The sequence below is a fragment of the Bolinopsis microptera genome, chromosome 1 (genome assembly GCF_026151205.1).
Source record: "Bolinopsis microptera isolate Bmic1 chromosome 1, MBARI_Bmic_1.0, whole genome shotgun sequence".
Taxonomy (NCBI): domain Eukaryota; kingdom Metazoa; phylum Ctenophora; class Tentaculata; order Lobata; family Bolinopsidae; genus Bolinopsis; species Bolinopsis microptera.
The window spans coordinates 4,597,795-4,622,845 of record NC_087072.1 but is presented as its reverse complement, the minus strand read 5'-3'; the positions used below and the strand labels follow the sequence as shown (position 1 = coordinate 4,622,845).

The following is a 25,051-nucleotide window of genomic DNA, read 5'->3' as shown; positions in this document are numbered from 1 at the left end:
CACTAGAATGGGCAAAAATCTCGGCTGCAAATTAGATCAGGTATACGTTAAAACTCATAAACAGCCGCGATGATTGATATGAAAACTAATTATAATACCAAAAACATATGTTGTAAAATTTAAATGATTATTGCAAGTATCTGCTAATGCATGGGCACTAAGCAAGTTTGGTAATTGGTGTACTCAGTGTGTTGGTACTGTCAAATATCATGCCCCAGTTGCATTGCCATGCAGTGCAGTACACCCCAATCTCAATGTATTTTGCCACCTAATTTGAAAAGCAGATAAACCTAAGAACTCATTTGAATACCTCCCTTACTGAATTGACAGTAGCTCCCCTCATCATTTGACTCGTCTGCTTAGCCTGACTAGTCAATGTATACTTTAATGTGTAAGCACCTTTGATATAAACATTTTGTTAACAATGGATAACATTTCAGCTGATGAACTATGTTTTCAACTGCTCACAATCCCAACAAAGATCATGAAGTGAGTCAGCCACCTAATGACAGCATATCCTCTTTATCATTCTCACCAGCAGCTGACTTTCTTGTTGCAGGAAGCTGGGACAATTGTGTGAGATGTTGGGAGGTTAAACAATCAGGAACAACTCTTCAATCTGAGCCTAAAGCAGAACAGCAGCAAGCAGGACCTGTTATGTGCTGTTGTTGGTCAGCAGATGGAACTAAGGTGTTTTCTGGCAGCTGTGACAAGAGTGTAAAAATGTGGGACTTAAACTCCAATAGCTTTACTCAAGTTGCAGCGCATGACGCTCCTGTAAAGACAGTCAATTGGGTACAAGCTCCAAATTATCAGTGCCTGATGACCGGTAGTTGGGATAAAACTCTTAAATTCTGGGATACCCGTCAGGCTCAACCCATGATGACTATTAATTGTGAGGAGCGAGTGTATGCTAGTGACGTTGTTTATCCGGTAGCAGTTTCTATTTTAGCTGGAAGAAAAGTCAAAATATTGAACTTAGAAAATCAGCCCACTGTGCATAATACAATGGAGCCTCCACTCAGGTATCAACTCAGAGACATTTCTATTTTCAAGAAAGAGGGAAAACCTGCTGGATTTGGTGTTTGCAGCATTGAAGGCAGGGCAGCAATTGAGCCATTTGATAACACTGCTGCAAACAGTAAGGATAAATTTACGTTTAAATGCCACAGATCAATCGTAAGTGACCATCATAAACCTCAGGACATATATGCTGTCAATGGAATTAAGTTCCATCCAATCCATGGCACTCTCGCGACTATTGGTAGTGATGGGAAGTTCAGTTTCTGGGACAAAGATGCCAGAACCAAGCTTAAGACTGGAGAGCAATTAGATAACACCATTACATGTTGTGATTTTAACCACACTGGTACCTTCTTTGCATATGCTTCATCATATGACTGGTCTAAAGGTCATGAATTTTACAACCCTCAACAGAAGAACTACATCTTTGTGCGTCAAGTTAAAGATGAATTAAAACCTAGAAAGAAATAGTCCCTCTGAGCTTAATCTGTTAATTTAGAGTGTAATTCTGATCATGTGACATGCACATAATTGAAGGACAACTTTGCCTTAACGTACATGTGACAGTGTTTTTATTTACAATGATTTTAGCCATAAAATAGTGTGAGAAGGTATACTATTAATTGTTTAAGAGTTTTAATATTTTATAGATTGTTTAAAGTATGGAAAAAGAGTAGAAATCAATAGGTACAAGGTTTAATGGGTTTAATCTCGACAATTCGAAGAAGAATATCGCTGCTAAATAACATAATATTATGATTTAATTTATATTCAATTGTTCAATGTTTTCACAACTTGTAATTTGCATGTTTACCTTAAGACAATAAAAAATTAAATTGTTTCTCCTTGAATGAAAATATAATCCAACACTTCTCTTGAGTACGTGACATTACAATTTTATATCACAATGGAAGTATTATCAGACAGTTTTATATAATCAAGCCTGCACTTTATTTCTCAATATCTTCATGACACCAAATATCTTGTAGGAGATGGCTGACATGCAGGACCAGTTTTCAGCATTGCTGGAGACATTAGCTAGTCCAGACAATGAAGCAAGAAACAGGGGAGAGGAGCAGTATAATGCCATACCTATCGATCAAAGGCTCAATCTGCTCCTGGGATCTATTGAAACCTCTCCTTCTGTCACCCTCCGGTTTGTTACTTGTTATTACTACTTAAATTCCAGGTTAGCTGTTACTATCATCAGATATCGATCATGACTATCTGATGTCCCAATAAGCTGTATAATATGCGAAATTATGCACTATGTACCTATGGTATTGATTGGTTGTTGCTTTGATCGTATCTTTAATCATCGATTCCAGTTTATTGCCTTATTGACGATTCCATACATTTCAGAGCGTTTGCAGCTATTCTACTGAGAAGATTGCTAACTAACTCGTGGGAGGTGTTTGCTGTCAGTCCCGTCGAAACTCAAAACATGTTCAAGTTGAAGCTTCTAGACGTGAGTTATAGTTAAATTAGCTCAAAGTTTCATGTATAAATATTATGTTTAAGTTTACAAATAATAAATAGAAAGTTTCGATGTAATCCATAATTACATATTCATCAAATTCATGATCTCAAATTATTATATAGTAGTGTTGAAAATACAATTGAATTTTCCTGGCCCTTAAAGAGACAGTGCAGTAGTGTTGAATGAATTGAAACTGTGATATATGTTCATATTATGTAATAATATGCCTGGTGCTTGTAGTTACCTCTCCACTTCTTCAGTTACTGAAGCGTGAGACAGATGAGAGTGCTCGTAAGAAGTTGAGTGACACAGTGTCTGAAGTAGCCAGGAATCTACAGGATGGAGAGGGAAACATGAACTGGGACGAACTTCTTAAGTTTATGTTCAACTGCTGCAACTCGGGCACTGCCCAACACAAGGAGTCTGCCCTATCCATCCTCAACTCTGTGCCTGATATTTTCGGTTCAGCTCAGCAGAATTACATGGGTCTGATCAAGGAAATGCTGTTTGCTTCGCTGAACGATCCCGACAATCCTAACGTGAGGTTTGCAGCTATACGTGCCACCTGCGCTTTCCTCACCGGACTTGAAGAGGACGAGGCAAAGCGTAATTTTACTGACTTCTTGAAGCCAATGTTGAAAGGTGTAGAGGATTGTGTTGTAGCTGAGGATGATGATGGTCCTCTGAAGAGTTTTGTGGAGCTGGCTGAGAAGTTGCCCAAGTTCTTGAGACCAGGGTTGGATCAGCTGATGGAGTTTGCTCTGAGAGTCATCGCTAACACAAACTTTGCTGACAATTGGCGACAGCTTGTTCTGGAATTGGTCATAACCATCTGTGAAGCTGCTCCTGCTATGATCCGGAAAAAGGTTTGTTGTGAATTTGAAGTCTAGTTTTTCTGATCCCATTATCTGATAAATAGATTTTATTGGAATTCGACGACACTATTATAGTCTGTATTAATTTGTTTTAAATAGTTACATTGTAGTAAATAATTAATCGTCACACTGCATGTTTTGTGTCCCCCATGCCATGTTAATCACAACTATTATGTTATCAGGACAAGTACATTTCCCCACTGGTCGTACAAATGTTACAAATGATGACAGATTTAGAAGACGAAGAAAACTGGGCCATGGAGGATGAAGTTGAGGACGTTGACAGTGATGTAAGTTCTCTTAGGATGAAAATTTGAACATTTAATTCGCGAGTTTGATGATCGATGATCATGTATAATATTCACGAGTTGATGATGTATAATATTGGGTTCACATTTGGCATTCCAGTGAACAAAAGTTGTGGATATATACCTACTTTGCTAATCAGTCTGAATCCTCAGGAGAATTGTGTAGCAGCAGAAGCAGCATTAGACCGACTAGCCTGCGCCCTTGGTGGTAAGATGGTGATGCCCCACATCATCCAGGCGGTCCCTCCTATGTTACAATCTAAAGAGTGGAAACACAGATACGCTGGTCTCATGGCTATATCGGCCAGTGCTGAAGGTTGCAAAAAAGCAATGGAAGCAAATCTCCAGGGCATCGTAATGGCGTGTCTTCCTTACGTTGCAGACGAGCATCCCAGAGTTAGATTTGCGTGTTGTAATGCCCTAGGACAGATGGCAACTGATTTCTCTCCTCTATTCCAAAAGAAGATGCATGACAAGGTCCTGCCCGGGTTAATACACTTGCTTGATGACGATGCTCACCCGAGGGTACAAAGTCACACTGCAGCCGCACTTGTTAACTTCTTTGAGGAGTGTCCACAGAATGTGCTCCTACCTTATCTTCCCAATCTCTGTCAGGTTAGCTTGAGAAGTTAAGAAATTAGATCACTATAAAATTATCATGTTATAACGCGTCATGTTGACGCTTCTTTATACATAGAACTTGTGTTATTAGTTATAATATTGTTTTGTATACACGCACACATACTAACAAGCACTAATAAGCTGATATCCTCATATTCCAGAAAATGCAAGCTACGTTAGAAAAGAAGACAATGGAACTGGTACAAACGCATCGCAAACTGGTACTTGAACAGATAATAACAACAATAGCAACGATAGCCGACACAGCAGAAAACCACTTTACGCCTTTCTACCAGAGTTTTATGCCAAACTTGAAGTACATCATGGAAAATGCCAACGACAAGGAACTGAGGTAAAGCATCTGAACAAGTTGATTGTTTTTTTTGTAAACTAAGAGTTCGTCTCACTTGTCCGTAGAATTGGTGTCAAGTTATCGCTGTCTAACTAGCGCTCAACCCTGTCAGGTTATTACGAGGTAAAACAATCGAGTGTATCTCACTTATTGGGCTTGCTGTAGGAAAAGAGGTTTTTCTCTCAGATGCAGAACAAATCATGAACATGTTGCTGAAAGCACAAACCGACGAAGGCGAGCAGTTGGAGGCAGATGACCCACAAGTATCCTACATGATCAGTGCGTGGGCACGTATGTGCAAGATAATCGGACCTCAGTTCACCGCCTACCTACCAATGGTGATGCCCCCTCTCCTGCGAGCTGCTCAGATAAAACCGGAGGTTGCTTTAGTAGACTCGGACGACCAGGTGGACGAGGACGAAGGCTGGGAGTTTGTTCCTCTGTCAGACCAACAGAAGTTTGGAGTGAAGACTGCAGGACTGGAGGATAAGAACACTGCTTGTCAGATGTTGGTGTGTTACGCGCGGGAGCTCAAGGAGGGTTTTGCGGGGTATACTGAACAAGTGGTGAAGATCATGGTGCCGCTGTTGAAGTTCTACTTCCATGATCTGATAAGATCGGCTGCTGCTGAATCTCTTCCCTTTCTGTTGGAGTCTGTTAAACACAAGGTCAGTTGAATTTTACTATTAATTAACTGGTTATTAGGCTGTTCCCTAGGAGTACTTACTAAAGTCAAATATTGCTTTGTAGTCTGTATTAAATACTGATTTCCTAATTAAGCTTGACAAAAATACAGCTTTGCTTTGTCAATTGTACAAATGTATCCTCTTAGTAGAGACCAGGACATGTACCACACATGAAAGTCCTTTGCCCGCGTGCGCGTTAATAGGTCTGTAAGTGGTTTATTTACTGTTAGATTTAATACAATCTAGTAAGAATATATTATTATATAATATAATGTGTATGATTTATACAGACTTTCCCGTCTTTGCTTATTAGCTGTATCTTTAAAGTCTGCACAAACCCCTTACTTAAAACCATATCAACAGGGAGACGACTATGTTAGAGACATGTGGAATTACATCTGCCCAGAGTTATTCAAGTCTCTCCAGACGGAGATGGAGCCTGACATTCTAGCTGTTGTAATGGAGAGTGTAGCCACTTGTGTTGAGGTATGATCAGCAACCATCTCGTGAATTCTAATAGTAGTAAGTAGATAATAATACACATGGCACCAAGGTAGACCGTTTCTTCTCATCCATAATCAGGACATGATTTAACTCAGGATAAGCCTATGTGTAGTCTGTGAATAATGTATATTTTGATTTTGGGAATGTAAGCTGTATTCCGGGAATCGGAAGTGTTACTTGGTAACTGTGTAGTTAAAGAGATTTGATGTGCTAAACGAAAATATTATTTCAGGTTTTGGGAGTTGGATTTATAGACGGTTTGCAGATGGAGGAACTGGTGGAGGCGATGAAGAATCATTTGAAGAAGAACTATGATAAGGAGGAAGAAAGAAAAAATGCGAGGAAAGATGAAGATTATGACGAGGAAGTGGAGGAAGGAATCGAGGAAGAATTGGACCAGGATGACTATCTTTTGGGCAAAATAGCGGACATCATTCACAATCTTTTCGGTATGGAAGTCTTTCTTTTAATTACCGATCTTTCTCTCGCTCTGCCTAATGATAGCCTGTGTGTTTTCTCGTGCAATAATTTAAGTTGTTATACTATTATATTCCCTATATCGATCAATCTTTCAGGAGTGTACGGAGAAGACTTTGTGCAAGTGTTTGACAAGTTGACTGAATATTTCGTGGCCATGTTGGCCCCAGAACGCCCAGGCCTTGAACACCAATGGGCCATCTGTGTGTTTGACGATCTCATAGACTTCGCTCCTAACTCGGCTCCCAAATACCAGCAGCATTTCCTCCAACCCATGATGCACTACCTGACTGACGTTAATCCAGGAGTACGACAAGCTTCAGCATACGGAGTCGGGGCGCTTGCCACCAAATTCCCCGGCACAAACTCGCCTTATCTTGAGTTTTGTAAGAACTGTATCCCCAACTTGGTGAACGTTATCAACGACCCCGACTCTCGGGAAGTGGAGAACATGTCTGCAACAGAGAACTGTATATCCGCTATCTCTAAAATATTCAAACACATCATCGGACAAGACAACTTAGACGAGACAACTGTTGTCACGTGGTTGTCATGGTTACCAATACAGGAGGATGATGAGGAAAGTGTGCACATTTACGGTTTTCTTTTGGATCTGGTAGAAAATAACAATGTATTCGCACTCGGCAAAAGCAACTCAAATCTTCCCGAGATTATCAAAATTTTGACAGAGGGAATCATCAATAAGACCATTAAGTCAGAAGATCATCCAGAGTTGATGACGAGAATACAGGATTTCATACTGCCACTCCAGAAAAACGAAGCTGTGTGGACGGCAATATTGGCAAAGTTACCGGAAACGCATAAAGTTTTACTGTCTGGTCAATAACAGAGTTAAACTTTGAGGGAAAATTGTTAGTGTTTCATTTTCGATATTTACAAAATTTAAGTAGCAGATTGTTGAGTGTTAATTTTATAATTTATGATTGGGCGTGGCAATAAGTCAGGGATACAACATCATCATCGTAAAGTTGGCAAGGATGCTGGTGTTAAACAGAAAGTAATTGAGATATTTTTAGCTTTTTAAAAAGATCTTTTTTATTGTAACTGATTTTGTTTTTTTAGTTGAGAAATTTTGATTTCGTTTATGGGGAATCAAGCCGCTGGATAGTGGCTCTCACGTAATTGCTGGCATTTCGTTCTCCAATTATTGATGTTTGTGCCAGAGAGATTGAATTGAATTCGCTCAAGTTATATAGAGGAAAAGTGATATTTCATGTTCAGAGTATATTTGAGAAAAATTCCGACTATGTACATAAAATTTGAGAGATTGAATGAAATCTGTCTGAATTTCCTAAACTTCCAATCCCGTTTCTTGTTTTCTGGCCTCTCGAAGTTTGCTGAATTACTTTTCTATTCCCAATAATATTTACTGGTTGATCTGTTTTGCTATTAGTAAACTGTATTATCTAGTACTAAAAATTTCTCTCTATGATAGGATGAAGCATTAAAAAGATGAAGGAGAAACTGCAAAGACAAGCTCTTATAGTGAGGGTGGCTTTGTTCCTACTCCAAGTTCTTACCACATACCTAATCCCTCCTTACGACACCTCAGCCGCTGAAGCTTACCCTTCATCTGGACTCCTCCTAGACGGTATAACAGCAATAGGACACGGAAACTGGGACTCAATCTACTTCAACCACCTCGCACAACATGGATATGACTACGAAAACTTCGGAGCCTTCTTCCCTCTCTACCCTGCTATAATAGCCGGGCTCGCCAGTCTGTTGTACCTGCCACTACAACTGCTGATGTCGTACAGCAGCTGTGTTGTTCTCACCAGTATCCTGCTGAACAACAGTTTGTTCTACGTCAACTCTCTCATGTTGTTCAAACTGTCCCGGTTGTTCGGGCTATCAGAAACAAAATCCTACCAAGCTGCTCTCCTTTACACTCTCAACCCTGCCAGTATCTTCCTCAGTGTGGGCTACACTGAGTCTCTCTTCTCTTTCTTTGTAATCCTGGGTCTCCTCATTAGAGAAGCTGATTCTCAGCTCTATTTCCTTTGTTTCTCCCTTGCTACAGGAGTCCGGAGTAACGGACTTAGTCTCGCATTCTTCATCCTGTATGATCACATTCTGAACATGATCAAGTCTGGTAATTTCCTGATAGTTAACTTTGTGTGTATGGTTATACAGACTTGTATTTCTATTGCTCCCTTCTTCTGGTTCCAGAGTCACTTCTACAAGTTATACTGCAACAATGCCACCAATACAAATGGTAAGTGGGCTCTTTTTTCGGTGGTCTGATGTGTAACTGCATTGGTATTTCAATTTTACATGTTGATATATTTTTATATATTTGACGTTGATGCATGAGATTTAGTAACATAAATGTAACGTTAAGTTCTGCGTCACGTTGAATATATGGCTGTGCCAGACTGTTTTTACGGATGTTTAGAACAATATTACGATAGCCAACTCTTCTTTAACTCCGTCTTACAAATGCCACACAACAGTAATTTTTACGATCTCATAGAATCTATACTAAAGAACGTGCAGCATGTATCTTTAAACAGCATATAGTTACCGTGTATTCGTGCTGAATGAGTCTGTATTTCAGGTAGTACTTGGTGTCAGAACGAACTGGGCATCTCATACGGCTACATCCAATCGGAGTACTGGGGAGTGGGCCTCCTTAACTACTGGCAAGCCAAACAGATCCCCAATTTCCTTTTAGCAGCACCAATGTTTATCCTTGTGATCGCCATCATGATTGACGAGGCAGCTAGGCAGTTTAAAAACTTTAAAGATCTCCGGGCTAGTTACGAGCACACTGATTACTCTAACTTTACTTTCCTGTTGACTGTCTGTAACTTCCAGTTGGCAGGGTATTTGCATCTTGCTGCGCTGACTGCTGTGGGGTTACTAACCATGCACGTGCAAGTTGTTACAAGGTTCCTGGTTGCAAACTGTCCCTATTTGTTTCTGTACTGCACGAAGTTTGAGAGACCGATGAGTAGGATTGTGCTGTGTTATTTTGTTGTTTACTGTGTTGCTGGAACTGTTGTTCATAGCACTTTTTATCCCTGGACTTAGTTAGTTTTCCAGGATATTTGTGCTTTTTAATTAGTGTTCACTATTTTTGGAGGTTTTTTTTTCTGGCAGGGGCGACGTTTTAAAATGTATTTTATATTGTTATAGTTTTATATTGTGTGATACTTCTTGTTTTGTTAACGAATCAACTTTCTCTTTTAAAAGGCATGGTGCCCTCTGTATTTCTTTGTTTCCCTTTCTCTTAAATATCCTTACCTCGAAATGATTTGACCATGAGAACTACAATCTCTTCGTTCAGCAGCCCAGCAATGAACGATCTGACAGCTGCTATCAAAGAAACCCTAGAAAATGGCGGAGTAATGAACGACCTGAGAGGAAAAGTGCGGGCTGAAATATTCAGGGCTCTGGAAGACACAACTTTAGAGCGGCCCAAACTTCCATCAGATAACCTTCTTATAAACGAGTTGATCAGAGAATACCTCACGTTCAACAACTACCAAAACACACTGTCAGTACTGATGCAGGAATCCAGACAGCCTCATCAGAAACTTGACCGGAACTTCCTTTGCTCGGAACTTCATGTGAAGTCTACCAGTTCACCTGATACTCCCTTGTTGTACGGTTTAGTGTCTCACTTCACTGATCAACACTCAAATAACTGTAATGATGTGAAAGAGACTGATCTAGGTGATGAGGAGAGCGGGGAGGAGGAGGAGGTTAATCTCAGACAGCCCGAGGTTACGATTATTCGGAAGTGAGGGTAACTATGAACTATCGGACAGATATATATTACTCCCAAAATCAGACATGCCAATTTCCAGGACTCAAAGATTTACCTTTTTTAAATACAAGACGTAACGGCTAAACCTAAAAGTTGCGATGTCGGGCAGATAAACTTACAGTATCAGAGTATTATAAGTTATAACTTATTTAACATTAAGTGAGGTCCGTGACTCCACTATTTTAACAAATTTGTAATTTCATTACCATGCTCGTTCGTGATGTACCTCATCGAATTTGTGTGTGAAAGAGAAGATAATATTTTTATTTATTTGTATCATAGCTTTATATATAATCAGAATTATTAATTATTTATAAGACTGTATACACTAGAGTATACTATAGTACACTATCAAATATCATACAATCAATGTTCATTATATTGTAAATTATCCTATTGTACAAATCTCCTTAGTTTAAATGATCTATATTCTAGCAATATCTGATGATAGTTATATGTGTAATTTTAATGTACTGTACTGAGTTACTGGCGAGGAAGGCCCTAATATATATCTCTTTGAGATTTCATTGAATTTAGCCCTCCTTTTTTAACAAGTACACTGATGTTTTAGTATGACAGAGAAGCGTTATGTTGATCGGAGCTACAAGGCCCCTGAAAATCGTCCTAAGCCCAATTCAAACTCGCAAAACATTTTATATATTCTAAAATCGGACCGAAGTAAAAAATATTTAAGGTACTCCGCGGTAATATTGCTGGTGTCTATGAATGTGGGTATGGTATATGCTGCCATGAATTATGAGATACCCAAGGACCATCCTTATGCTAGTATGTTCTCTAAAAAGACTAATCAATCAAAATGATAAGACTGATTCACCAAATCAACCCTTGTTATAGTGACCAATGGCACGGAAGTACGTTGACCGGAACTACAAACACAAAATCCCCAAAACTCGTCTCCAGGCCCTCTACAACTTCGTATCAAACACTAAGGAAGGGAAAGCAATCGCGTATATCGTAATAACGATGACCGGCCTGGCGATATCTCCCACCTACTACTATTACAAGGAAGTGGGGAGGAAGGAGTTTATGCGGAGAGAAGACAGACAAGTGGCCGGAGCTGTTGCTTCTGTTAAGATAGATTCCGGAGATAGTGTTCCTGTATCGGCTCAGCAACCAGAGGCTGAATGAAAGCCGAGGGAACAACGTCATCAGAAAACGTGTATTTCTAAAATGATGTGCGATTATGCGATTATGCGATTATGCGGCTGGCATTGATTAAATACGATTAAGAAACATCAGATGAATGGATTGGATATGATGCAGCAGAAACTTTCTAGTGAAATGCTTTCCTCAGACCGGGACAGTGATATTGTTGTATGTAACTCTTTTTAAAGGCTCTGAGATTTGTTAATATTTGTTAATTTTGTAACTTAATTTATTTTGGACTAGATAAGTCGTGTCTTCCTGGTTACTTTATCATTTACTACGCTGCCAATTACCTCTTATAATTTATATACTTGATACGAGATTGCTTATATTACGCATTATGTACATTTTCTATACACGTGTAACGAATTATCCACTTTATATTTCTCTTTAAACAGAGATAATGATTTCGATTGTTGATCTCCCTGAAATACACATCTCTTACTACGCACCCTTCTCTCAAGGTATGACAAGTACAAAGCGAGCTCTGGTTTGTATAGCTCCGGGGTTCGAAGAGGTTGAGTTTACTGTGCCAGTTGATATTCTCAGACGAGGCGGAGTGGACGTTAAGATTGCTACTATTCTCGGTTCGTTCCAATTTATGGAGTATTTTTATAGTTTATTTAAACTTTAATGGCATGAATTATGTAATAATCTAAGTTCCTTTTAGATAAACAATCATCCCATTTGAATGACCGTTTGATTACTATCACAGCCGTCTATCTTAATGATGAAGACCCCACTAACTTGTCACTCCTCCTGATCAGATGATATGAGCCCGGTACCAGGACGTTGTGGTATCAAGATCTCCCCCGAATGTCTCATATCTGAAATAACTGAGGATGATTTGTACGACCTTGTATTTGTTCCTGGTGGTCTGGCAGCTGCTGAAGCTTTTGCTGCCTCCCCAACTGTAGGTGATATCTACACGAGGCACAACAACCAGAACAAGTTTGTGGCTGCTATCTGTGCTTCACCCATTGCTTTCAAGTATGTAAGTATTCAACCTTTAACAACGTTTATAAAGTTGCATGTTTGACTTAGCAACCGTCGCGTCAAGTTTTAAACAGGTTTTAAATGTGTGGATATAGGGCATTTTGTTAATCTGTTTTTTAAAGATTTCTAAGAAACGGTTAAACAGTTCCATCACTGACATATTTGGACTGTTATATTTCAAAATTACGATGATAATTTATTATTTTAGTGTTGAAACACAATTCTAATTTGTGACTCCATCTCGGACAGTAAACACAAGATAAACCACGGTAGACGTATCACGTGCTACCCGGCTCTTGCTATTCGACTAGATGGAAACTACAAGTACTGCTCTGACTCTGTGGTGGTTGATGGGAATATGGTGAGTTTGATTTTGTGCAGTGTTAAAGTCTGAGTTTGCAGGCAACTCACCATAGTCCATAGAAATACCATTCAAAATTGTTAATGAGATAATGTTGATGGAATGCCATTTGCTAAGAAGCGCATATTTAGTCGACAATAGTCTGTTTAATTGGTAGCCATCTGGAATGTCGTGTGACACGTCGCTTGACGCAGTGACAAAAGAGGGCGTGGTCATGGCTCGTGGTCATTGTGACATGAGATTAGATAGCACTTAATTACTTTTCCGTAATATTACTTTGTTTTGTATTGCAGATAACCTCAAGAGGGCCTGGAACTGCCTTCGATTACGGAATGGAACTGCTTGAGCAGCTCAAAGGAAAAGATACCAGGGATCAGATTGCTAAAGATATGCTGTACACCTTATGAGAGCCGAACTTGATCTTTTGTTCCAACTTGAAAAGGCATAAAAAAGTCATAAATGAACCCACTGCTCTCTATAGTCATGGTAATTAGATAGTTACCTTTGGGTAGCTACTAGTTTTAACTCTATCGTGGGACTTTTGAAAAGTTGAAACATTTTTCTAATTTTTGATTATTTCAGTTTTGAACTTTAAATTATTAGATCCAATTTTATGGATTAAAGATACGGAGAGTATTATATGTTGTGCATATAAGATTATTAGAAGGTAGATTTTTGAATTTTGACAAATAAAGCACTGTTACAAGATTGATTTTATTAGATATATACTGCACAGTTCACTCACTTCAAGGTCACAAATTTAAGGCCAGGCCCAGAATATGTTCCTAGGCCTATCCTGTCCTTACTGCGTACAATTTATGTCACCTTAGAGGCCTAATTTATAAATTTTGTCCTGTAGGCCTGGTCACGGTGACCGTATGAATTTTAGTAATTATTTTGTAATTCTGACTTTAACAATTTAGTCGGCATGGAACGTAAACGGCCCTACGAAGGTGATCAACAAGAAGGCAAGAGGGCAGCTGCAGGAGGCCAAGTTATTAAAATGTTATGTCCTGATCTTGTTACAGGCTCTGTTATAGGGAAAGGTGGTGAGGAAATTAAAGCAATCAAGGCCAAAACAAATGCAGTAATCAACGTGGCCAAGGCCGGCCAACAGTATCCAGGCACAACTGACGAGAGGCCTATTGCGATCAAGGGTAACAAGCAGGCAATGATGGACGTTGTTTTGTTCGTGCAAGACAAGATTTACAATTCCGATAAAGCAGACGAGGAAAGGAAGAAAATTGTAAAATTAGTGGTTCCAGATACATCAGCCGGCCGAATCATTGGTAGGGGTGGTGAAACAGTCAAGCGGCTGAGATCCTCGTGGGGTGTTGACTTGTCACCGACTGGTAAAGGTGAAACTCCTGACGACTTAGACGAGAGAATTGTCAGTATTGACGGGGAATGGGACAATGTCGTCGGTTGCCTTGACGAAATTCTTGACATGATTGTGAACGACCCAAAATCCCTCATGGAACTTGAAATAGACTATTCACAGTGGGCAGATTTTGAACCAAAACCAGTTGAAAAGCGACCTAAACCAGAAGGCGCACCTCGAGGTTCAAGGGGGAGGGGCAGAGGAGGTCCTCCTCGGGGGATGATGCGAGGACGTGGTGGGCCACCTAGAGGTGGTTATGGACCTCCACGTGGAGGAGGGTATGGACCCCCACGTGGATATGGACCCCCTCGAGGTGGTCCAAGGGGTCGAGGAGGTTATAGTGGTGGTTACGGGGGTGACTACGGTGGTTATGGTGGATATGGTGGTCATGGTGGATATTATGACAGATACAATGATTACAGTTACTAAAAACTTTCTGGCTCTTTAATTTTCTATTCGAAATTAAATTTTATGAAATTCTTTTAAGATACAATTCTGGTGACCTCTGTTTAAAGCCAAGCATGTGCTGTCCAAATCTGTTAAGTGACATGGCCAAATCAATCTGACCTAAGCTTTGTCCATGTTATAAATATGTAAAGAGGGTTAAGTTTTAAAACTTGTCAGCTGTTGTCCCCTCAATTTATTTTATCTAACACTTTTATGTATGAACAAATTTGTATTTTATTGGCAATCACCCTGCTGTGTTGTATTGAAATGTTCAATTAAAGTTGCCTGTTGCACAAGTTTTATTGGCCAAAATTATAAAATTTCTTCAAACTGTTAATCTAATAATTGCTCCTATATCGCTGAAATTTACAGATGCCTTATTTCAATGCTCTTGTGATATATAATCCCTAGATTTTTGGCCGCCGTTTTTAAAAGTTCAAATTAGTCCTCCAAACTTCGAATTAGCCCTTGAATCTCAGCTTTTGATCCAAAATTATTATCTATTTTATAGGATTTCATCCATTTTTTGTCAGAACAGAAAAACTATGAATTCAAGTCATAATTTATGAATTTTTCAGGTAACCTATACTCCTTAATCTCGCCTACTGCGGAGTCCTAAACCCTAAATTCCCAATTTGTTCCTCAACCTCCTTGAACCTAAAAAACCTAAATTCCTCATTCCTATTACGTGTCCTTGACTCACTCCTTACCTAGTCCTCAACCCTAAATTTCAACCAGTCCTAATAAATTGCAACCTTGATTCCTGTTCTCCGACTTTCCTAACACCCTAAGATCCTAAAACCCATCACTCCTAACCCTAACTACAATTCTAGTAGCGTCAAATTGACTATGGTGGAACGCAAGCGTGGGAGTCGTGACAGGTACGACTCAGATGAAGACAGGGAAAGAAACTATGACTCAAAACGAAGACGAAGCAACGTCCACATCATCAAGCTACTCTGCCCTTACTACATTGCCGGAGCTGTGATCGGTAAGGGAGGTGAGCGGATCAGGGAAGTTAAAGATCGTTCCGGAGCTAACATAGAGATCTCACGTCATGAAGCTAGGTTTCCGAACACAGATGAGCGTGTTATTGCTATTGAGGGAGAGCGAGACGAGCTGCAATCTGCTGCTCGGTATCTAAATGAGAACATGAGAGAAGGTGAGTCCACCACTGCAGCCTCGTCATCCTCCCGCAGTAATGACTACGACTCTGAGCGCAGGAAGAAGACATGCAAGATCCTGGTGTCTGACTCTGCCATGGCAATGATCATTGGACGAGGAGGGGATAATATCAGGGATATAAAGAAGGAGTTTGCAGTTCAGATCAACACTTCAAAACGTCACGAGACACCTCGTGAGCTGGACGAGAGGATTGTCACTATCGAGGGGGAAGACAGAGATGTTGACAAATGTGTTGATGAGCTCATCTGTCAGATCTCCTCTGATGATAGATCCAGGATGAAGTTCTTCGTAGACTACTCCGAGATCAGACACTACAGCCGGGGACGTGGTGGCGGTGGTGGATATGGTGGTGGTGGTTCTCGTAACAGGGGCAGAGGTAGATCCAGATCCAGATCTAGATCTCGGGGTAAAAGATCTAGGTCCAGGTCCAGAGAAAGGGCCCGCAAATCACCATCATTTGAGGGAAGAAGCAAACGTCGTACTCGCAGCCGCACCCGTTCCCCAGTCCGTTCTCCCTCACGATCCAGATCCCGGTAGATGTGGAGTGTCGTTGAGCTTGCTGTCTCGTGAAGGTAACTGACAATTTACAGACTTATTGTATACCTTGCTATATGTTTTTCAAACTTAAAAAATGCGGGAGTCAATTTTACTTACTTTATACATTTGATTACCTTTGGCTTTTTCAGCGATATATTTGGACGATTTGTATTTACGAGCAGCAGAGCCATTTCTCATATTTTTGTCTGAGTTTAATCGCCCTTGAAGTCAGATATCAATCATCAATAATAGTAGTTGTGCCAAGGTATATCAATTTATAGACCGCTTAACTGATGAGTGATATCATTGTATACTTGTATACCATCGCAAATATTGCTACTATTCAACATTCATACATGATACTGTTTTGCATATCCGATAATTTCTCCCAAATTGATCAAAATATGTATTTGTTCGTGTCTTTAAATTTTTCGGAGCAACATTAAATTCTATTTTATTGAAATTTTACAGAAAAGCTCAATGCTTGCTAAGTATTGATGTCTTTACGATGATTACTGTGAAATGTTTTACAAATGATTTTCCTGATTGAATTGCGCCCCAGCTAAAATTAGCAACTATCTTGCGTTTGAATTGAAATGGAATATTTCTCGCTGTTTCTCAAAATTATTTTATTTATAACTGTGTTGTAACTTCTTAAACCACAAAATTTTAATACTGACTTTCTTTAGAGAACTGGTTTATATCCCAGCCATTTAATTTACTCGGCTTTTCAAACTAACCAAAATAATACCGCTTGTTCATTAAAATTAGCTCACAGCTGTCTAGTGCACGTGGCTTGTCTATGTCTCGGGCTGGTTGTGTACTAGACTTGCCTGCCTAGGTCCCTCTAATCCTCTATTTCTTAGCATTAGCAGCATCATGGGTGATCGCGATCGTAAGCGAGGTCCTGACTCCGACCATGGCCCACGAAAAGAAATGCGCTCTGGGACCATCATTAAAATGCTTTGTCCTTTCTATAGTGCTGGCGCCATCATAGGTGACGGTGGCAAAGAAATCAAGAGCATTAAAGAAAATATGGGCATTAACATCCAGGTATCTAAAAAAGAAGTAAGATTCCCAGGTACTGACGAAAGGGTGGTTACTTTGCAGGGAGAATGCGAGACCATCAAGAAAGTCGTGAAGCACATCCAAGATCTGATCAGGAACGACAAGCCTCCTCCAAGTGCCAAATCAGTAGATGTGGAGGGAAACGAGAAGAGGAAACGAGCTCTGAAGCTGGTAGTTGCTGATACCTCCGCTGGAAGAATCATCGGTAAAGGTGGGGAGACGATCAAAGCGTTGAAAGAGAGATATGCTGTAGCAGTGAACACGTCCAAAAAAGGAGACACACCTCCAGGGTTAGACGAGAGGATCGTATCAGTGGAGGGAGATCATGAGGAGGTTGACAACTGTGTGAGTGAGATGGTTGAGACCATCTGCGGAGACAGACAAGCTAGGATGCTCTGGTTTGTGGACTACAACAATATTGGAGGCGGTTATGATGATGGATATGGCCGAGGAAGCAGTGGTGGTGGTGGTGGTGGTGGTGGTGGATACGACGGAGGAAGATCGTCTTATGGTTCCGGTTCATATGGCGGCTCCGGGGGAGGGGGCGGTTATGGAGGTTATGGTGGATCCAGAGGCAGCTATGGGAGTATGTCATTTAATTTAGATTGTTATTTTCTTTTTTCTTTGTAGGCTCGTACGTAAGAATAAAGATGTTGCACATCATGCTTTATAAATTCGCATTTTATTCGCAGTGAATCTAAAGTCTTGAAACTGCTATATAATAGCTAATTCCTAACTTTTTTCAGGCAGTGGCGGATATGGCGGAGGCAGCGGATATGGAGGTTATGGAGGTGACAGCGGCTATGGTTCTCGTAGTTATGATGATCGTGGTTATAGTGGCGGCTATGGGGCACCTCAGGAGGGCTACAACGCCCCCGGAAGTAGATACGGCTCAGGCAGCTACGGAAGAAGATAGATTTAATGATTTCAAGTATTATCTCAGCCAGAACTATTTTAACCGTAATGCCTTTTCACTATTTTATTTTTGTGATGTTATTCATAATAAAATGTTTGAAAATTAGATTTCTTGTCGCTGTTTTACCTTAAATAGCCTCCGCCTGCCGTATTTTGGGTCATGATAGAGATTTAAATGGACATTCAACTTAGTGCCAAGTACGAAATATGTATTATCTGTTTCACCATGGCATGGTGCATATTATCTTAAATTTGACCGCAGATCTTGCCTGCACCTATGTGATTGAAAGTTGTTGTTTAGTTTCAGATGCTGGTTTACTCATTTATTTTTTGTTACATTTAAATTTGCAGAGCTGCTAAAACGGATTTTTAGTTTGCAGATGTTGACCACCTAGCCACATGCTTGATTTAAATGTTGAAAATTTTTATAGTTTTTGTCTAATGAATATATTGATATATTTAACATTATAACCATTTTCACTTTAATAATTGAACACCTCTATTATTTGAATTACCAAACAATTGATGAAATTGAACAAAAAGTGTTGCACAGAAAATAATTGGCTGATTTAACACTGGTTATTTGTTCAAACATTACCGATTGGTTGATCTCGGATCGAACCAAATATAACTTCGGGAACTTCTATTCAGAATAAATTTTATTTATACATAGCGTTTTTTACGAATTATCATTATTTTTATTCAGGTTTGATGATTATACGAGCTGTAGGAAGATGTCGAATATTTCGAAACTCTACCCTTCAACTTAGGAACAAGTCTGTGGTGTGTCGCAACCTAAAGATATGCCAGAGAGATGTTCCCCGCCGCTGTTTCAGCTCCGTTCCCAAAGGTGTCATCACCAAGGTGATACATGGAGTCAGAAGCAATATATCTGGATATACTCGGGTTCTCATCGTTATCATGGGAGTCATGACTGTTATCGTGATAGTCGCCGAGCAAGCCATCGCTCAAGATCAGATCATCCTCAATGTTCTCCCCCAGAAACCAGCTCACGATGTCTTCACCTACCCTTTGTCAGTGTTTCAGGATATTAAAAGTGAAAAGCAGATTTTCCAGGCTAGGACTGAAATGGTTAACATACACGGTCCAAAAGGATGCGGTAAAACAGAATTTATACGACAGTATTCAGAACATTTTCTTCAGGAAGGCCCACATTTGTACTTTAAACTTCACAAATTGTCCAACAGACGAAATTGTCAGGTTTTTACTTTAGACGCTAGGAATAGTCAGACGTTAGCTCATTCTTTAACTTCTCTCAATAATAAATTGAAACAAAAGAAAGGAACTGATGGTGCCTCAGAAAGCCACAATCTTGTTCAGGGGATCAGCACTGGACTTGAAAAACAGTCTCGTTGGTTGCTAGTATTTGAAAACGCTTCCTCAGATTTAAATCTGTCTGAATTGTTGTCAGGATACGAAAAGTGGGGTGATGGTCAAATAATAATTACATCAGATACTCCGATAAAAGGTTGTAAAAACTTTTCTCTCACCTCTCTAATCCCCCGTGCCACTGCTGAGAAAGCTTTCTTTGCTGCCGCTCCTGCTGATGAAGTTTTTGACTCTAGCGTCCTTCACAAAATGTTTGGTCATGACTTAAGATCCATTGTAGCTGCTGCTCAGTGCATCAAGATGGAACAAGACAGTGGCATTGATTTCAGCTTCCAAAAGCTTTGTGACCTTCTATCAAAATCGACCAAACCAGCGGAGGATGTAATAAAATTATACTGTTCGGTGATTGCCCTTGAAAAGCCCAAGTTATTGCTTGCTTTGGATTTTGTGGCTAAGCTGCCGATCGATGTTCCTGTTCCCTACAAGTACATCAAGCATCATTTGGATACTAACATGTATGATTCATTCTTGGATGCTGTACCCGGGTTTTCTCGTTATCGATTGTCTATGAGCCCTCAAAGAAAAGTCGATCTTGTGGACACAGTTGAAGAGGAAACCAAAGCTCCAATTGACCCTAGCACTTTGTCCTATTTCGACAGAAAACGGCACGAGGGTCTGGAATCTCTTGGTATGGATCCCAGCAGAGGTATCATGGAGCAGATGGAGGAAATTAAAGAAATTATTTGGCCGAAACCCATGGAGATGCCGGATGATGAAGAGTTAAAAATGTTAAGAGATTGTCCTTTATTGAAGTATGATCCTGAATATGGGGGCCACGTAGCTGTATTTAACATAGATGAAGACATTCACAAAACTCTTCGATTTATTCACACAGACTTCACTGCACATCTTCTTGAAGCTGCCCTTGTATGTGAGCTAGAAGAGAGATACAAGCGCACCTGGATGGCAAAAATATATTCATTCAACAAGGTAGAACAGACGATAAAAAGTCGACAAGATGTCTTGGGAAAATCGAAAGTGCATCTGGACCCAAAAAATACAGAAAAGTCTGAAATCCATCCCAAGATTCCTGAGATACACAACTCAGTTCTAGTCTACAAAGCCTCTCCGATATCACACGCTAACCTCTCAGAATACAGTGATCTTCACCACAAACAAGTACTGAAATCTGTAATGGCCTTCGTGGATGTGACGATACCCAACACTGTCCGGGGAACCATGGAATCTATCATACTACATGGTCATTTATCAGCACTAGCTGGCAACCTTCCTCCGATGTTCAGTGGCTTAGCAGAGACCTGTAGTCTTCATCTGAAGTCTGAATTGGGAGGTAGTGACATGGAGACAGAGTTTAAAAGTGCTTTGTCGAAAGCTCGAGATCAAGATTTGAAGGGGCCCTCCCATGCCTCTGCCTTGCATCGATATGCTGTCTGGTTACACAACAACTCAAGGGACACAGAAGCAAAAGAACTACTTGAAGAGGCAGTGAGATTTGCTGATTCTCTAGCTTTAAACAGGACTATGGCACAAGTGTGTTGCGAGCTGGAAGATCATGACTCAGCTGAAAAGTATCTCGAAAAAGCTGTGAATTCTGTGAGGCCTGGAGATCAAGACGTTCTAGGGCCAATTTTAACAGATTTCGGCCAGGTTATGCTACTTCAGGGTAAGACATCAATTGGGATAAAGTACCTGCAGGGAGCTATCGAAGGCTACAAAAATCAGGTAGGTACAGAAAATCCTGAATACGCAAGAGCTCTAAATGTTGTGAGTATTGGTCATCTGATGTTAGGAGATACTTTGCGAGCAAATAGAGCCAGGAATGAGGCTAGTTCTGTTCTCTCTAAATTAAAGAAGAAGAATCTAATAGTCGACGGATAGGGTAGATAGTTTGAATTATAGTTTTTCGATTTATTAATTTATTTTTGGAGAGGTATAGATATTAGATATGTTGATTTTGTTATCGTTTTGTGATAGGGACTGTATATATTATATGTTTTATCTTTGTCCGTTGCAAATCTGTAGTCTGGTAACTGTACTAAAGATTCCTTCTGTATAACTAATGGAACGATTGTTATATAATTTATAGTCCGTTCAGTTTTGATGAAACTAATTTATTAATTAGATCTGTACGTATTTCTGGTTACATTTTATAGTTATGACTAAACAGATCAAGTTATAGTTTTCTGTACATGGTGCAGTACTTTAACTTAGGAGCTAACGAAATTAGACAAGCCATAACTGTAGTTTTCTTGCAAAGTTCACTAAATGACAATTATATTCAGAGTTACAGTGTATTAATTTATTAAATTCGCTTGGCATACTTAGAGTAGCTTTTAACCGTAACACTTTCTTATTCAGTGAATGGCTACAAGAAAAGAGCAAGAAGTTCTCCATGCTAATCTTCGAAAATGGTGCAACCTTCTCGGCTACCGTATTACGGACACAGAATTGAAAGTAGTGACGAAAAACAGCCGCAATGCAGAATTCTGGAGACTCATTCAAAAGTTGGTCCTGCCAGGCGATGATATCAAACTAATTAGGTCTAAGCTGGCAGGGTTTCAGAGGAAACAGGATTATAATAAGACAAAAGAAGACGTTAACCAGTTGCAGCAGAAAAAACAAGACCTCTTAGCTCAGATTGCTGCGTCAAAAGCTAGATCATCACAAACTCACTCGAGCATGATTTCACTGAAAACCAAAATGCAACTCGATGCAAACTCTAAAACAGAGAAGTTGGATCAACTCTCGACCAGTACTATGAAAGAAATTCTTCAGAAGTCCCTCACAGGTCATTGCAGTGCTGTTCAATCAAAATTTGGGGAAATTGGCAATTCTTTGCAAACTGCCACAACGAGAAGAAATAACTTATCAGAAGGAAATCTCTCACCAATACTGATGTCGGGAAATTGTGGGGCAATCGAATCTGAGTGTTCCAGGGCAATCAGCTCTATTTTGGGCCAGGTTCGAGACTATTTAGAACTCCATGTTTCTGATTCTGACGCAACTGAGGACCACATCCTGAAAGGTAAAGTTTGGGAAGCTGCCGCCAAAATTCACACAGAGTTCTCCCCTGAAGAAATTTTAGCTGCCCTCACAGCAATAACAACTGAAGAATCAAACTCGCTTCAAGGTCATTCAGAGTCAATGAGCATTGAGAAAGATTTGAAAAGTCTGGACTTTGAGCTCGTCGATGGAAGCTTAGTCAGCAAAAATGACTATTCTGATTCAGAGAAAGACTTAGAAACACATGCTATCGCATTACAAAACAAAGTTAGCAAAGAATGGATAGAGATGTTGAACTGTCGAAATAAATCACGAGAATTAGGAAAAACTCTTGATATTCTAAACACAGAAGTTGAAAGAAAAGTTCAAATGCTGCCTTGGGCAAGGGAGGAGAAGTCTGCTTTGAGTGCCTTATTAAAGTTCAAATTGAGAGAAAAAGAGTTGGAATCCAAAGAACTTTCAATCAAAAATGAAATAAAGAGATTGCAAGATGAAAAAGATCGTTCAACCAAGGAAAAGGTCCAAACTTTAAAGACCCACAGATCGATTATCGACTTCAAAAAGAATCGAGAAAAGAAACAAGGAGTTATAAAATCTTTAGTCAGTCAAACGGGATCTTTGAAAGTAGCATTGGACTCTCAAACGGCTGTGATAAAGCAACTAATCACAGAGAAGTTACAGCCTATCGATGAAATATTTTCGCCACGTTTAGAATCTATTAAAAACTACCCTCAGGTCCTAAGTTCCACTCTTATCAACGTGCCTCTTGACCGACTATATTTGTCACCAATACCGTCTGGATCCTCCCCAGTCTCAGACCTGTCCATTTATCAGTTCAGCAGAAGTCCAAATTATCAAAAACTTCTTTCAAGCACTTCTTTGCCTCTACATCTCGATTCCGAATCTTTCTTTCATCATGTATCTGATCTGATCTCCGTCTCGCACAAAGAAGCCTTATCAACATGCATCCAGAACAATATCAACAGACGCCACAAAACTGACGTTCCAGACAGCGCGAATGTGTTCCAAGCCTTGAGGGAAGCTCTTCATGACTTTGATAATTTCACCTCAGAGAATATTCTAGATCGAATCAAAAGGTCGGAAGACAAGGTTCAGGGGGCTATGAAGAAGTGTCCAGCAATAAAGAGAATGATACACATTCACTCTGACCAGCCCGCCCAGTTCTTGGTACCCTGGGTCACAGTAGGGGACAGGAATATCGAGCAGACTCAAGAGAAATGGCTTGTAAAGTGCTCTATGTCACCGTGAAATTATCTGTTATTTTCCCTGACTCCAGCATAATTTTATTTCTGACATAATACCTATGGTATTAGTATTGTATGCAATATTTTAAGTTTGACTTTGTAATGAGGGTTGACCGAATTGTAATTTGAACTTTGTATTTATCTTTTTGTATTATAATAAGCTATCTTGTAAATACCTTTTCAATAAATAGTAGTTCTCACCACAGCACAGAGTAATTTTTCTGTCTTAAAGCCATTATAATTAAACGTCATTATAAACTTATAAACGTTTCATTCTATAATGACCATTCCTAAATTCTCCTTTTTTCCTCGATAACAATGATCTACATTAAAAAGTACTTGTTACCAGATAACAATCCTAAAATTCAGGAAGGATAGAAGAAACTGGGATGGTAGACTGAGAGTAAGGCAATGGCGCTCTCCCGGTTGTCTCTTGACAACCACCTGACAACCCAACACAGCGTTATCAACACCATCTCCACTGATCTTAGCTCTGCTCTCTCCCTCTGTTTCTATCAGACTAACTATGTCCCTGACCTTGTGAACATTATTCTGTGGCTGGGCAGGCTGCCAGCATACCGGAGTGCTGCAGCCACTGTCACCACCACTTCATCAGAGCTATCATCTGCTCTGAGTGAGTTGTTGCTACCTTACATGCGGGACAAACAATGGGTTTATAAAAAGTTTCTCTTTAATAATTTAAGTGGTGATTCCTCTCGGTACCAGACTTTCCAGACGATACTTTCCCTAGCTGAGATATGGAACTACCTACAGTTCTTACAGAAGGGTGATTACAGAAGGTTGTGTGACAGAGCTCTAGATACCAAGTATCTATCAACCCCACCAGCAGCGGACTCTGAATCTACCGACACACTTCCTGACCTGCCTGATTACTACTTCCTGTTTGAGAAACACCTGATCAGATCTCTAACCCAACTCCTCCACTGCTCCCTCCCTCTAATCTGGAGATCCTGGCTGTACAGGAGAGTGGTGAAGATGAGGAGGACCCAACAGAGTGGCCTCTGTGGGGAATGTGATCAGAGAGCTGTTAATGTTGTGTGGACAGGATGTGGACATCTTCATTGTCATTACTGTTTGGGAGAAAAGTGTGGTGTTTGTGATGCCCCCATCGAGCAGGATACACTTTGTTATCCCTGAATTTGGCCAGGTTTAAAGATTTGTTTTTAGATGTTATGATTTGTTCTTCAGTTGTTCGTTTAGTTAAACAAACTT

General features: G+C 40.0%; 9 protein-coding genes across 10 annotated transcripts; all 9 read left to right on the top strand.

Moving 5' to 3' along the window:
* Positions 1-439: 439 nt before the first annotated feature.
* On the top strand, positions 440-1,817 carry LOC134818034 (mRNA export factor-like). The gene has a single exon (XM_063827449.1). The coding sequence runs from the start codon at positions 451-453 to the stop codon at positions 1,492-1,494; it is 1,044 nt and encodes a 347-aa protein (XP_063683519.1). The 5' UTR covers positions 440-450; the 3' UTR covers positions 1,495-1,817.
* Positions 1,818-1,992: 175 nt separating this feature from the next.
* LOC134818023 (importin-5-like) lies at positions 1,993-7,650 on the top strand. The gene is made up of 10 exons (XM_063827437.1): positions 1,993-2,179; positions 2,386-2,491; positions 2,764-3,369; positions 3,561-3,668; positions 3,840-4,301; positions 4,469-4,659; positions 4,772-5,327; positions 5,709-5,831; positions 6,082-6,298; positions 6,425-7,650. The coding sequence occupies exons 1-10, from the start codon at positions 2,016-2,018 to the stop codon at positions 7,171-7,173; spliced, it is 3,282 nt and encodes a 1,093-aa protein (XP_063683507.1). The 5' UTR covers positions 1,993-2,015; the 3' UTR covers positions 7,174-7,650.
* A 130-nt stretch (positions 7,651-7,780) lies between these two features.
* LOC134818016 (GPI mannosyltransferase 2-like) lies at positions 7,781-11,617 on the top strand. Its single transcript, XM_063827427.1, has 2 exons — positions 7,781-8,565; positions 8,908-11,617. The coding sequence occupies exons 1-2, from the start codon at positions 7,800-7,802 to the stop codon at positions 9,381-9,383; spliced, it is 1,242 nt and encodes a 413-aa protein (XP_063683497.1). The 5' UTR covers positions 7,781-7,799; the 3' UTR covers positions 9,384-11,617.
* LOC134826082 (centrosomal protein 20-like) lies at positions 9,614-10,099 on the top strand. Its single transcript, XM_063838347.1, has one exon. It carries the CDS (start codon positions 9,614-9,616, stop codon positions 10,097-10,099), a length of 486 nt encoding a protein of 161 aa, XP_063694417.1.
* Positions 11,618-11,709: 92 nt separating the features above from the next.
* Positions 11,710-16,835, top strand: LOC134818002 (protein dj-1beta-like). 2 transcript variants are annotated; one of them, XR_010160592.1, is made up of 5 exons: positions 11,710-11,876; positions 12,057-12,279; positions 12,535-12,646; positions 12,940-13,132; positions 15,053-16,835. XR_010160592.1 is itself a non-coding variant. In XM_063827415.1 (4 exons), exons 1-4 carry the CDS (start codon positions 11,756-11,758, stop codon positions 13,051-13,053), a joined length of 570 nt encoding a protein of 189 aa, XP_063683485.1. In that variant the 5' UTR covers positions 11,710-11,755; the 3' UTR covers positions 13,054-14,700. The 2 variants fall into 2 exon arrangements, 1 of the variants encoding a protein (XP_063683485.1); XM_063827415.1 differs by lacking the exon at positions 15,053-16,835 and having other exon boundaries at positions 12,940-14,700.
* LOC134826081 (heterogeneous nuclear ribonucleoprotein K-like) lies at positions 13,575-18,239 on the top strand. Its single transcript, XM_063838346.1, has 3 exons — positions 13,575-14,450; positions 16,983-17,850; positions 18,011-18,239. Exons 1-3 carry the CDS (start codon positions 13,575-13,577, stop codon positions 18,178-18,180), a joined length of 1,914 nt encoding a protein of 637 aa, XP_063694416.1. The 3' UTR covers positions 18,181-18,239.
* Positions 15,324-16,835, top strand: LOC134817993 (arginine/serine-rich coiled-coil protein 2-like). The gene has a single exon (XM_063827400.1). The coding sequence runs from the start codon at positions 15,324-15,326 to the stop codon at positions 16,194-16,196; it is 873 nt and encodes a 290-aa protein (XP_063683470.1). The 3' UTR covers positions 16,197-16,835.
* Positions 18,240-21,823: 3,584 nt separating the features above from the next.
* Positions 21,824-23,920, top strand: LOC134817982 (uncharacterized). The gene has a single exon (XM_063827390.1). It carries the CDS (start codon positions 21,912-21,914, stop codon positions 23,820-23,822), a length of 1,911 nt encoding a protein of 636 aa, XP_063683460.1. The 5' UTR covers positions 21,824-21,911; the 3' UTR covers positions 23,823-23,920.
* A 309-nt stretch (positions 23,921-24,229) lies between these two features.
* LOC134826080 (uncharacterized) lies at positions 24,230-24,976 on the top strand. The gene has a single exon (XM_063838345.1). It carries the CDS (start codon positions 24,230-24,232, stop codon positions 24,974-24,976), a length of 747 nt encoding a protein of 248 aa, XP_063694415.1.
* Positions 24,977-25,051: the final 75 nt, after the last annotated feature.